The sequence below is a fragment of the Nomascus leucogenys genome, chromosome 24 (assembly GCF_006542625.1).
Source record: "Nomascus leucogenys isolate Asia chromosome 24, Asia_NLE_v1, whole genome shotgun sequence".
Lineage (NCBI taxonomy): Eukaryota > Metazoa > Chordata > Mammalia > Primates > Hylobatidae > Nomascus > Nomascus leucogenys.
Genome location: NC_044404.1, coordinates 7,017,714 through 7,029,092, shown reverse-complemented (window position 1 = coordinate 7,029,092; position 11,379 = coordinate 7,017,714). Strand labels below are relative to the sequence as shown.

The following is an 11,379-nucleotide window of genomic DNA, read 5'->3' as shown; positions in this document are numbered from 1 at the left end:
CTGCGCCCGGGCTCGCCAAGCCCCGGCTGCCCGCTCGGCCGTCGGGTCCGCGGGCGCGCGGACGCCTCGACGGCTCCCCCTGCCGGGGCGCCCCCCGGTCCCCACCCTCACCCGGCGGCTCAGGACTAGTCCCCCAACTTGTTCTCTGCTGTTAACTAGTCGCGCTGCCGGAACGATGGGATGGGGTTGCCACAGCAACCAGACTGGACGTCACAATCCGGGCATGTGTGCCGCCCCCCCGCCGTGCCGCCGTGCCTCCGGCGCTGCTGCCGCCACCCTCGGCCGGCTGCGGGACTCAGGCTGCGGGGCGCGGTGGGCGGAGCGCCCGGGCTTTGCGGGGAGCAGGCTAAGGCGGCCGAGAGAAAGGGGGGGTCGAGACGGGGGGGGTGGAGGTTTGGGGGGGTGGGGGGGCAGGCGGCCGCCATCTTCTCGCCGAGGCCGCCTCGCCCGCCGCGCGCGCCCGTCCGGCAGCGCACGGGTTAAGGCTGGCACCGCGCCCGGCGGGAGGGGGGGCGCCCACCTCCCCTCCTCCCCGCGCCGGGCATGCGGGGCCCATTGGGCACCGAGGAGGAGCTGCCGCGGCTGTTCGCCGAGGAGATGGAGAACGAGGACGAGATGTCAGGTGAGCCGGGCGCGGGTGCGCCCGGGGCCAGAGCGGCGGGGGCGCCGAGACAGGCCGGGCCCAGGGCTGGAGCGCGGGCGGCGGGGGCGGGCGGCCGGGCTGGCGCCGCGCAGGAGGGGCGCCCGGGCTGCGGGGCTGCGCTCCCGCCCTGCTGGCGCCGCGCGGCCAAGGGCGCAGGCTGGGTGAGCGCCCGGGCGCGGCGTGAGGGCGGCTAAGGGCGGGGTGCGATCCGGGCCCCCATGGGCGGCGACGCGGGCCAGGCGAGCCAGAGGACCGCGGGCGGGGGCCTGCGCTGGGGGCCCCGGCGGGGAGGGGGCGCGGCGCTGCCAGGGTCAGCCCGCGTGCCCTTGAAGGGGGCGGGAATCGCGCTAGCTCCCGGAGCGGCGCATCCCGCGCTCGCGTCTCGCTGCCGTGCGCCTCTGGCCTCGCTGCGGGCAGGCGGGACCCGGCCCCTGGCCCATGTCGGCCGCGGGGCGGGCTGGGTGGGGCCCAGAGGGGGGCGAGGACCGGCGGTGCTTGGGGACGCGTCGAGCGCCCAGGATGGGGCGGCTTCCCTTCCCGCCCAGGAGGGCTCCGCTCTGGGGCGCACGGGCTCGGACCCCTGCTCCTCTTTCCTGGCCTCTGTGCGCTGTGACCGCCGCTCCCAAGCACTTTACCGGGCCGCCGGCGTCCTTCTGGCGCGACCTAGCGCCCGCCGCTGTCTCCAGCCCCACCATCGCCCAGGGTGGTGGCCGTTCCCAGCCCACCCTGCCTTGGCTACGGGCCACCGCCCCTGCCCTTACCGTCTCTCTCCTTTTATCTCTCTCAGAATTTAGTATACACAGGGCTGCGCCCCAGGGGTTGCCTTGCAGGACAGTTCTTTAGTTAACTGCTCACCATTTGTTTGGGACATTTTCCCTCCTGGCACAGCTGGGTAGGGCCCCACCCTGTCAGCCACTCTCCCTCCTTTCTGGGAGACTCTTACTTCTCGGCTTCCCTGCACCAAGTCAGTGGCCTCTCTGGACTTCGGAGAGACTTGTAGGAGGCTGGAGGCCCTCCCGGGCCCAGGAACGTGCATCTGGCCCCTTCTGACTTGCAGGGGTGAGAAGACTCCACAAATGGACACCTCCGGCTCCTGTTGGAGGAAGCAGCCAGCGTCTTCTGGGGAGGGTATTCCCACCAAGTGGCCACACCCCCTGCCCTCTTCTGTTTGCTTGCTTGGTTAGTTGGTGGCTTTAATGCTGTGACTGGGCTCCTGCAGGAGCCTGGCACTCACCACGCGTGTTAGACAGGCCAAGTTGGCAGCGAGCGTGCTGGGGACGGGGAATAGGGGAGTCCTCTCTTGGGGTGGGGTTGCCTGGACAATAGTTGACTGTCATATCCTGGGTCCTTGGAATTAGACCCATTCTCCGGAGGGGAACTCTGAGGCCCCGCACAGGCACAAAAATCAGTGGCCATTTTCCACCTAGGAGGCTGGCTCCCCAGTAAGCCAGTTTACTGGTTTCCTCAGTAAGTTGTTTGTTGTGGTGTTTGGGGGGTGGCCCTTTTGTGGCATCAATGGCATTTCTGGGGCTGCACCGACCCGCTGGTGGAGTCCCCTGGCTGTCTTTCCCATCTTACACTCCAGCTCCCTCTGACTATGTGGGGACATAGAGGTTGGGGAGGGGAAGAGGCCAGGGAAGGTGCCCCCAGTCTAGTAGGCACCCGACTCACTGCTTGGGCCAGAGAGGTGGGGCTCTGGTCCTCCTGCCCACCACCCATGCTCCCCGTCGGTGGATTGGCCCCAGAGCCTCCAGGAGTGCCCCTAGAGCCCTGCAGAAGAGACGCCCCGCTCTGGCACCTCTGGCCTGGGGATTCAGCCCCCATCCATCAGCAAGGCCAGCTGCTCCACCTCCAGAGCCTTCCCAGGCTCCTGGCTTCTCTCCATGTTCTGGGTCCAAGCCTCTGTCCCCTCCTGCCGGTCCCCTCCAGGGCCTTCTACCCAGTCCTTATGACCACCCACTGCATAGCAGCTGGGGTCACCTCGTGAATCCAAGTCAGACCCTGACCGGCATGGCTCCAGTCACCTCTGAAACCCTTGTCCCGGGTCCACTCCTGTGCCCCTTTGTTCACAGCAGCCACACTGGCCTCCTTGCTGCTTCTGGAACCCTCCACACTCCGTCCTGCCATGGGGCCCTGGCTGTGACCTCTGCCTGACCTGCTCTTTCCTCTGCTCACCGCTGCCTCCTGGTCATTTAGGTCCCAGCTCGAATGTTATGATGGGGAGGGACACCCTTGCTAAGGGCCTTCCAGTCACTCTGAGACACATTGTCATGCTTTCTTTGGAAGAGATGGGGTTTTGCTATGTTGCCCAGGCTGGATTTGAACTCCCGTACTCAAGCGATCCTCCTGCCTCAACCTCCCTAGTAGCTGGGACTACATGCTTGTGTCACCACACCCCACATACTCAAAACGTTGTCATTAGTTTCCTCCTGGATCTGTGGGTTCCCCTTCGAGTGTAACTGTCGACAACCTGCCATGCCCAGCACCTGAAACCATGCATTCCTGAGAGATGGTTGTGGTTTCAGTGTCTGAGGGCTGGGACTCCCTAGGTCACCCCAGCTTCTGGCTGTGAAGACAGCCCTAGCCAGGCCTCCTGTCAAGTCACGCTGCTGGCCCCCCACTCACCCTGAGCTCTTCCTTATAGCCCCTATGCAGCCCTGAGTCCAAGCTCAGTGGCGATGACCCCCAAAGACCAGAGCCAGCTGGTTCCAAAACATGGAAGTTTGTGGCTGGAGGAGCTAGTGTTTTGGAAGCTGTCATGGTGATTTTTCAATCTACGGCTATTGAACTCATGACTTGTCCGATCTTTTTTCTTTGACTCTGCTCATCTCCCACCTCCCCCTGGGAGTTGCTCACTCTCAGCAGTGAATTATTGTTTCCCATGCAGTGGTGGTGGGGAGGGGGAGGTTTGCCCCAGCCAGCTCTGGCATTGAGGCAGGTGTCTGAGCCAGCTTCTAGGAGGAAGGCAGGGTGGGTGCCTCTTCTGGTTGGGGGACCAGCAGGTGCCAGATTCTCCTGGGAGTTGGGGTGGCTGGTTGAAGCTAGGGGTCAAGAGCTGGTGGGATGAGGCCTTGGATTCTAGCTCTGAGCATTAGCTGAGTGGTCTTGGACAAGCTACGCAGCCCTCTCCTCGGTGTGCCCACTTGTAGTATGGGGACATAGCACTGCTACCTCATAGAGGGTTATTATGAGGAACAGTGAGACAGTGCATGTGGAACATGAGGCCACAGTGCCCAGCACATGATAGGTGCTCAATAAACTGTGGCTGGTGTAGTTAGCACCAGCCAAGGGCGGGGCAGCTGTCCTGCCTTCTCCGAGGAAATGCTTCTGATACTTGCACCCTTAGCCAGTAAGCTCAGGGGAGTGGGAGCCTGGGTGGGAGGAGGGCTGTGAAGCCCAAGGTAGGGCTGGCGGGAAGCAGGAGAGGGGTTCAGAAAATGTGGCTCTCAGCCCTCTTAGGGCCACTGGTGGGCTGGCAAATTCCCTGCCTCATTGGCCCAGCTTTTCCTCAATCACAGACAAAGCTAGTGAGCCCAGAATGGGCAATGTCTGGACTAGGCACCGTTACCACTCTGGCCCCAGTGACAATTGGCCTTAGATGTGTACGTATCTTAGGCTTGCTTCCTCAGGTCCAGGGGCCAGGAGAGAGTGACAGTCATGATTCCCAAAAGGCCATGACTTTTTAGCCTGCACCCCTACCCCTGTGGAAGCATGGTTTTGGGGGGGTCCCAGGGAGCCTGATTGTATTTAACATTCTTTTCTGGGAGGAGGGAGGCAAAATGACCAGCACACTTTGCCCAGTGACTTGGCCAGTGGGTTATTCATTGTCATTCCAAGTTGATCAGGTAATAGGATCCATCTGTCATTTTATCAGTTCATTCAGTCGCTCACCCATCATCCATCCGTCCGTCTACCTACCCACCCACATCTACCTATCCACCTACAAAATCAACCAAGTAACCGTTCACCATCTGCCCATCAATCCATATCCATACCATATCCATCCATCCATCCATCTGTTCTTCCTACTCACTATTCATCCATGCACCACCCGTCCATGCTTCCCACCATCCATCCATCCATCCATCCATCCATCCATCCATCCATCCATGTATCCATGTATCTACCTGCTCTCCCACATCTACCCGTCGACCCACAAAACCAACCAAGTAACCATTCACCATCCACCTATCTATCCATATGTATATCCATCCATTCATCCATCCATCCATCCATCCATCCATCCATCCATCCATCCATCCATCCATTTGTTCTTGTTCTTCCTATCCACTATTCATCCATGCACTGTCTGTCCATGCTTCCCACCATTCATTCATCCTTCCACCAATCCATCCATCCACCATTCATTCATCTGTCCATTCACCATCCACCCATCCACCATCCATCCATCTGCCCATCCACCATTCATGCTTCCATCCATTCCTCCACCACCCACCATTCATCCATTCCTGTACCCACCATTCATCCATCTATCCACCCACCATCCATCCATTCATCCATCCGCCATCCATCCATGCATCCATCCACCATCCACTCATCCATTCATCCACCATCCATTCATCCACCCACCATCCATTCATTCATCCATCCACCATCCATCCATGCATCCATCCATCCACCATCCGTCCATCCATCCGTCCACCCACCATCCATCCATTCATCAATACATGATCCAACCATGCATCCACCCACCATCCACTCATCCATTCATCCACCACTCATTCATCCACCCACCATCCGCCCACCATCCATCCACCACCATCCATCCATCCACCCACCCACCCATTATCCATCCATTCATTAATCCACCATCCATCCATGCATCCATCTACCATCCACTCATCCACCATTCATTCATCCACCCACCATCCACCATCCACCCACCATCCACCCACCATCCATCCATTATCCATTCATTCATCCATCCATCCACCATCCATCCATCCTTTATCCACCATCCATCCATCCACCCACCCACCATCCATCCTTCATCCACCATGCATCCATCCACCCACCCACCATCCATCCTTCATCCACCATCCATCCATCCACCCACCCACCATCCATCCTTCATCCACCATCCATCCATCCACCCACCCACCATCTGTCCATCCATCTATCCATTCATCTTTCATCCATCCATCCATCATTCATCCACCATTCATCCATTTATCCATCCGTCCATCCTCCATCTTCCATCCACCATCCATCCATCTATCCACCCACCATCTATCCATCAATTCATCATCCATCAATTCACCATCCATCCACTTATTCACCATCCATCCACCATCTACTCATCCATCCACCCATCCACCATCCATCCACCATCCATCCTTCCACCACCATCTATCCATCAATTCATCATCCATCCATCTATTCACCATCTATCCACCATCCATTCATCCATCCACCCATCCACCATCCATCCACCATCCACCCATCCACCATCCACCCATCCACCATCCACCCATCCACCATCCACCCATCCACCATCCATCCACCGTCCATCTATCTGCCATCCATCCATCCATCCATCCACCCACCATCTATCCATCAATTCATCATCCATCAATCTATTCACCATCCATCCACCATCCATTCATCCATCTACCCATCCACCATCCATCCATTCGCTATACAATTATCCATCCACCCATCAGAGACTTCTGGAATATCTTCTCTGAGCTGGGTACTGAACACAATGCGTGTTGTCTGTCTTTCTGGGCTTTTGCTTATCTCTGTGGCTCTGTCCTTATTTCACTCTCCTTCCCTGTCTCTCTCTCTCCCTCTGTCCCCATGTCTGTCAGTTTTCATTTCCCCTGAGGTCATGCCTCTGCCTCTGCCTTTCTGTCTGGCCGTTTTTCTCTCTTTTGTCCCTCCCTGTCCCTCCAGGTTGACTTCCCCTCTCACCACTCTGTCTTCCTCCTCCCCACCCATGCCCTGGGGCCTCTCCCTGCCTTCCCTGCACCCCCAGGGTGACTCCCCCCAGGCCCCAGTCACTTGGGGTAAATGCATCATCTATCCCCATCTCTTCCCTCCACTCCTCACCCAGGACTGATGCTTTCTTTTGATGTGACACCAATGAGGTGATGTCTGGGTTTTGTTAAATGTCATAAATAAATTATGAATCCTCTCTTGGGCGGGTGTACTGCCCCCCTTTGCCAGCATAAGCCCTATCTCATGGGGGGAGGTTCAAGGACTAATGGCAGCCTGAGCACTCCTTCTTGGCCAGCGTCTAGGGTGGCCCTGAGAACCCCTGGCCCAGCAGTGCCCAAACTAGAGACCGCTGCCCTCTGCCCTTCACCACTGCCGCCCTGACCCTCCTGGGTCTCCCTGGGCTCTGCCTGCCATTGCCGAGCCCCTGCAGGCATTGTGCGGGCACTTTGCATTCACGGTTTTTACTTCTCCCCATAGCCCTGGGGGAAAGGCTGCCACATTAGGGCCATTTCACAGATGAAGAGAGAGGCTCAGTGGGGAGGGGACTTGCTGGTATCACCCCCAGGAAGGGTAGCGTGAAGCCTCTGCTGCCCCTGTTGCTCCCTCCTCCTGACCCCCTGGTGGCCTTGTTGTCTGCTTGGTGCTGGTTGGGGAGTCCAGGTGGGGAACAGAAATAGCCCCTCTCGGCCGGGCGCAGTGGCTCACGCCTGTAATCCCAGCACGTTGGGAGGCCAAGGCGGGTGGATCACGAGGTCAGGAGATCAAGACCATCCTGGCTAACACAGTGAAACCCCGGCTCTACTAAAAATACAATAGCTGGTCGTGGTGGTGGCGGGCACCTGTAGTCCCAGCTACTCGGGAGGCTGAGGCAGGAGAATGGCGTGAACCTGGGAGGCAGAGCTTGCAGTGAGCCGAGATCACGCCACTGCACTCCAGCCTGGGCGACAGAGCAAGACTCCATCTCAAAAAAAAAAAAAATAAATAAATAAAAAAAAGAAATAGCCCCTCTCTCCAGGTCCTGGAGAGAGTGGTGGACGTTGAGTGGGGTCCTTGGCAGGTTTGCCAGCCTTTGCACCCTGGTGATGGTGTTCTCGTCCCAGCTCCTGGCTTGGCCCCCTGCAAATCCTTCGACCACCCAGAATCAGATGACCTAACTTTCGCTCCACAGTCACGCGCCTTCCTCTTGTTTTGATCACCTTGTGTTTGCTAAGTGCCCTGGCGGCTGCGTCCTTGCTCTGCTGCTGCCCCTCCCCAGAGGAGTGGGGTGGCTGGAGCCTGGGCCTGGCAGAGCTGTGGGGCTGTGTGCAGGGGGACTAGTGTGGTGAACCAGCCTTGACCCTCTTGAGGGACCTGTGACCTTCCAGACCACAGACCAGCCTGAGTCACCTCAGTGTCCCCAGGGCATACACCGAGCCAGTTTACACAGCGTGAACTGTTTCAATGCTGGATTCTGGGAGGGTGCTGGGGGAGAGACTTCCCAAGGGAGTGGGCGCCCACTGCCTGTGTTCAAACCTGGCTCCACCACTGCCAGCTGTAGGACTGAGATGTAGGTAAATGATGAGGTCCTCTGAGCCTCAGTTTCCCAATCTGCAGATGGGGATAACAATAGAACCCATCTCTGAGCCAGGCGTGGTGGTTGTGCGTGTTGTCCCCGCTGCTCAGGAGGCTGAGGTGGGAGGGTCGCTCGAGCCCAGGAGGTCGAGGCTTGCAGTGAGCCATGATCATAACACTGCACTCCAGCCAGCGACTCTGTCTCTAAAATAAATAAATAAATAAATAAATAAATAAACAAACTGCATACCACCTGCCAGGCTCGTGCCAGGCCCAAAGTACCAGTCCCAGGTACTTTGGGCCTGGCACGAGCCTGGCAGGTGGTATGCAGTTGTCACGACTGCCGCTATTGCAATGCACTACCCTGAGAAGGGCCCACCTCATCGGCCTGGCCGCAGCCTGCAGTGGCTCAGCCTAGGCCAGCCTGGGGGTCCCCAGCTGAGCTGGCGCATACTGGGAGCTAGAGAGGGGCTGAGGGAGCTCTGGAGGAAGCAGCAGAAGGTGCCTCTCCTTCCTCAGGTCGACTTCAGCCCCACCCCGCCTCTGCCCCCAGGAGGTGGGTGATCACAGGGTAATGGGTCTTAATTAGAGCAGGCTTGGATCTGTGGAGCCTCAGGCCCTGGAGGGGTAGGGCTGGTGCATGAGGGCACTGCCAGGTGGGCCAGGAGGGCGGTGGGGCAGCCACGAGGGGCCAGGAGCTGGCAGGACAAGGAGTTCTGAGGTGAGGTTGCTCCTCCTCGGAGCCCCTCACCCGGGACGGGCAGGATCCCACCTTAACACTGGCTGCATGCTCTGCGTCTTGGATCCCTCTTGGCCTCTGCTCTGTCCCCACCAGATGGAGCCATAGGGAGGAGGGACTGGTGGGCTCAAGGGCACAGGCTGGGCTTGGGGAAAGGCTGACCGTGGAGTTGCTTGGATGGTGACCCGCAGATCTGGTTTTAGAAAGCTCAGGGCCTGCTGCAGGAGCAGAGAGTGTCCAAGGGTGGGAAGGGGCTGGGGCTTGGCTGAAGACCGGAGTGTGTGGGGTGGGTGGAGGGGGCAGTATCACACAGAATCAGGCGTGTGGTGGCCTCAGGGCCACCCACCAGAAGCCATCTGGGGAGAGGAAGGGCCCATCAGAGACAGGGATAGGCAGGGCTGAGTCCCTGTCCCCGTGTGCCAGCTCCAGAGCCTTCTCAGAGGTGGGTTTCACGAGGCAGAGGCCCTGGGCTGTGAGGTCTTCTGGGAACGGAGCTGGGGTCTGTCCATGGGCAGAGGGTCTGGGGCCTTGTCCTCGAAGGCCTGTTCTGGGCGTGGGTTAGGGCCAGAGCAGGGGTCCCCCTTTGTCCTCCCCTTACCTATGGGCAGATCCCAGTCTTCCTTCCAGAACTTCCAGCAGCCACCTGTGCATACCCTCATCCATTCTGTTGGTCAGGCGACCAGTCAGTGACCATGTGCTGGGCTGGGCTGGGTTTCCTAAGTCTGGGACCACCCTGCTGGAAGGGGACAGCTGGGAGGAAGCAGGAGGGAGAGGCCCCCCCCTTGAGATTGCATCAGCCACAGCCCGTTATATAAGCAGTGCTGGGCACCGCCAGGGTGTGGGGGTGGCTCTGCCCAGGCGGTCTCATGCGGTGGCGGGGGAGGCGGAGGCCGGGTGGCAGAGCGGGCAGTTGTGGACTGGCATCCCATCGGCTGCCCCACCACAGACAGCTCCCTGCCAGCCCTGCCACTGCCCCACTGACACCTGCTCTGCAGGACGACTCTGCGGGGGGGGCCCCCCCGTGCGCGTCTTCAGCTGGTTTGAAAAATCCCCACCTTCCCACACTAGTGATCAGAGGAATGGGGCGGAGTCAGCCGGAGCAGCCCAGCCCCTGCCCCTGGCTGCGTGGGGCCTGACCCACATAAACCCACCAGGGACGGCCCTTGCTGCTGGCTCCCCTGTGTGCCCTAGCCCTCCACAGGGTGCCCTCCCTGTGTGGGAGCCCCAAGCACCTGGCCACCCTTGAGGGAGGCCCTGGTGCAGAGAGGCACCAAGACAGCGGTGCAGCCCCCACCTTCCACTGGTGCAAACACCTTCCACCGGTGCAAACACCTTCCACTGGTGCAAACACCTTCCACTGGTGCACACTGGCCCTGTGGGATACAGGGGTGGGAGGGGCGTCCGCTCAGCCGCCAGAGCCACTGGTGCTCCCGAGGAGTGGGGACGGTGGGGCTAAAGCTGCACCCATAGTGTGGGCAATGGGAGCCCCAGAGACCCAGGGTAGGAGCCCTTCCATCCCCCTTTCCCCGCTTAGGACTCTCTGGGGGTCCCAGGCCAGGCGGTGGGGGCCTGTGTGGAGGGTGACAGGTGAGTGTTGGGTGCACATGCATGTCTGTGTGTCTGCATGTGGCGAGTATGTCTGAGCGTGTGGGCCACACTGGGGGTCGCTTCGAGGCCCTTTTGTTGACCCAAGGGTCACCACGGTCACCAGACTGCCTGGGTTCAAACCTGGCTCCACCACTGCCAGCTGTAGGTGGTTATGATCAAAAACTTCCTCGGGGGAAGGGGCTTTCTGTCTCTAAACTTGACCCAGCAGGGACACTCTGCCCCCTTCCTGGGTGAAAGCCTCCTGGTGGCCCCAGGACCTCTCGTCCTCCTCAGGGTCCCACTGGAGGCAACCCTCAGACTCTGAGTGACACTCCCTGTTGTGTCTCCGCTGTCACAGAGGGTCAGGCCTGGGGTGTCCATGGCAGAGGGTCTGAGGCTGAGGGGCCTCTCTTTGCTGGTCAGCTTCCCCTGAGTGCTCCTGAGTGCACAGGGGATGGTGGAGAGCGAGTAGGACAAGCTGGCTGGGGCACTGGGGCCGCAGGCTGGCATGAAGGGCCGGCTCTCTCGTGGGCCCTTCTAGAGGACTCTTGGAGGTTCTTCCCTTCTGGAAGCCTCCTTTGCCCCCACGGGCAGAAGTGTCTCTACTTTGGATGGTTTGATTATTGCTGCTGTGCTGCCAAGAGGACCCTCCCCACAGCCCCTCCACGGCTCATGTCTAGTGTGTGGGAACTCCAGGCTCGGCTACCTTTTCTCTATCCTGATTTCCCAGATGAGCGACAGACCCCAGGCCACTGCCGCCACAGCAGGGGTCTCACATCACACCCCCCAGGACACGTGGCAGCCCTTCCTCTGGGTTGGAGGTTGAGGGAGGCAGACCTGGGACTGTGGCCAGTGTCGTCAAAGATAATCCCTTCCCGAGCCTGCCCGGCCAGGGCCC

At 59.7% G+C, this 11,379-nt stretch overlaps 1 protein-coding gene across 3 annotated transcripts in view; it reads left to right on the top strand.

The window, feature by feature from the left end:
* The first annotated feature begins 243 nt into the window (after positions 1-243).
* Positions 244-11,379, top strand: part of CHD5 (chromodomain helicase DNA binding protein 5) — a 78,446-nt gene continuing 67,310 nt past the window's right edge. The window contains exon 1 of one of the 3 annotated variants that reach the window (XM_030805078.1): positions 244-622. In XM_030805078.1, the coding sequence (XP_030660938.1) occupies positions 544-622 (79 nt within the window). In that variant the 5' untranslated portion in view covers positions 244-543. The remainder of the gene's footprint in view (positions 623-11,379) is intronic. The other 2 variants (XM_030805080.1, XM_030805079.1) reach the window with 2 other exon arrangements.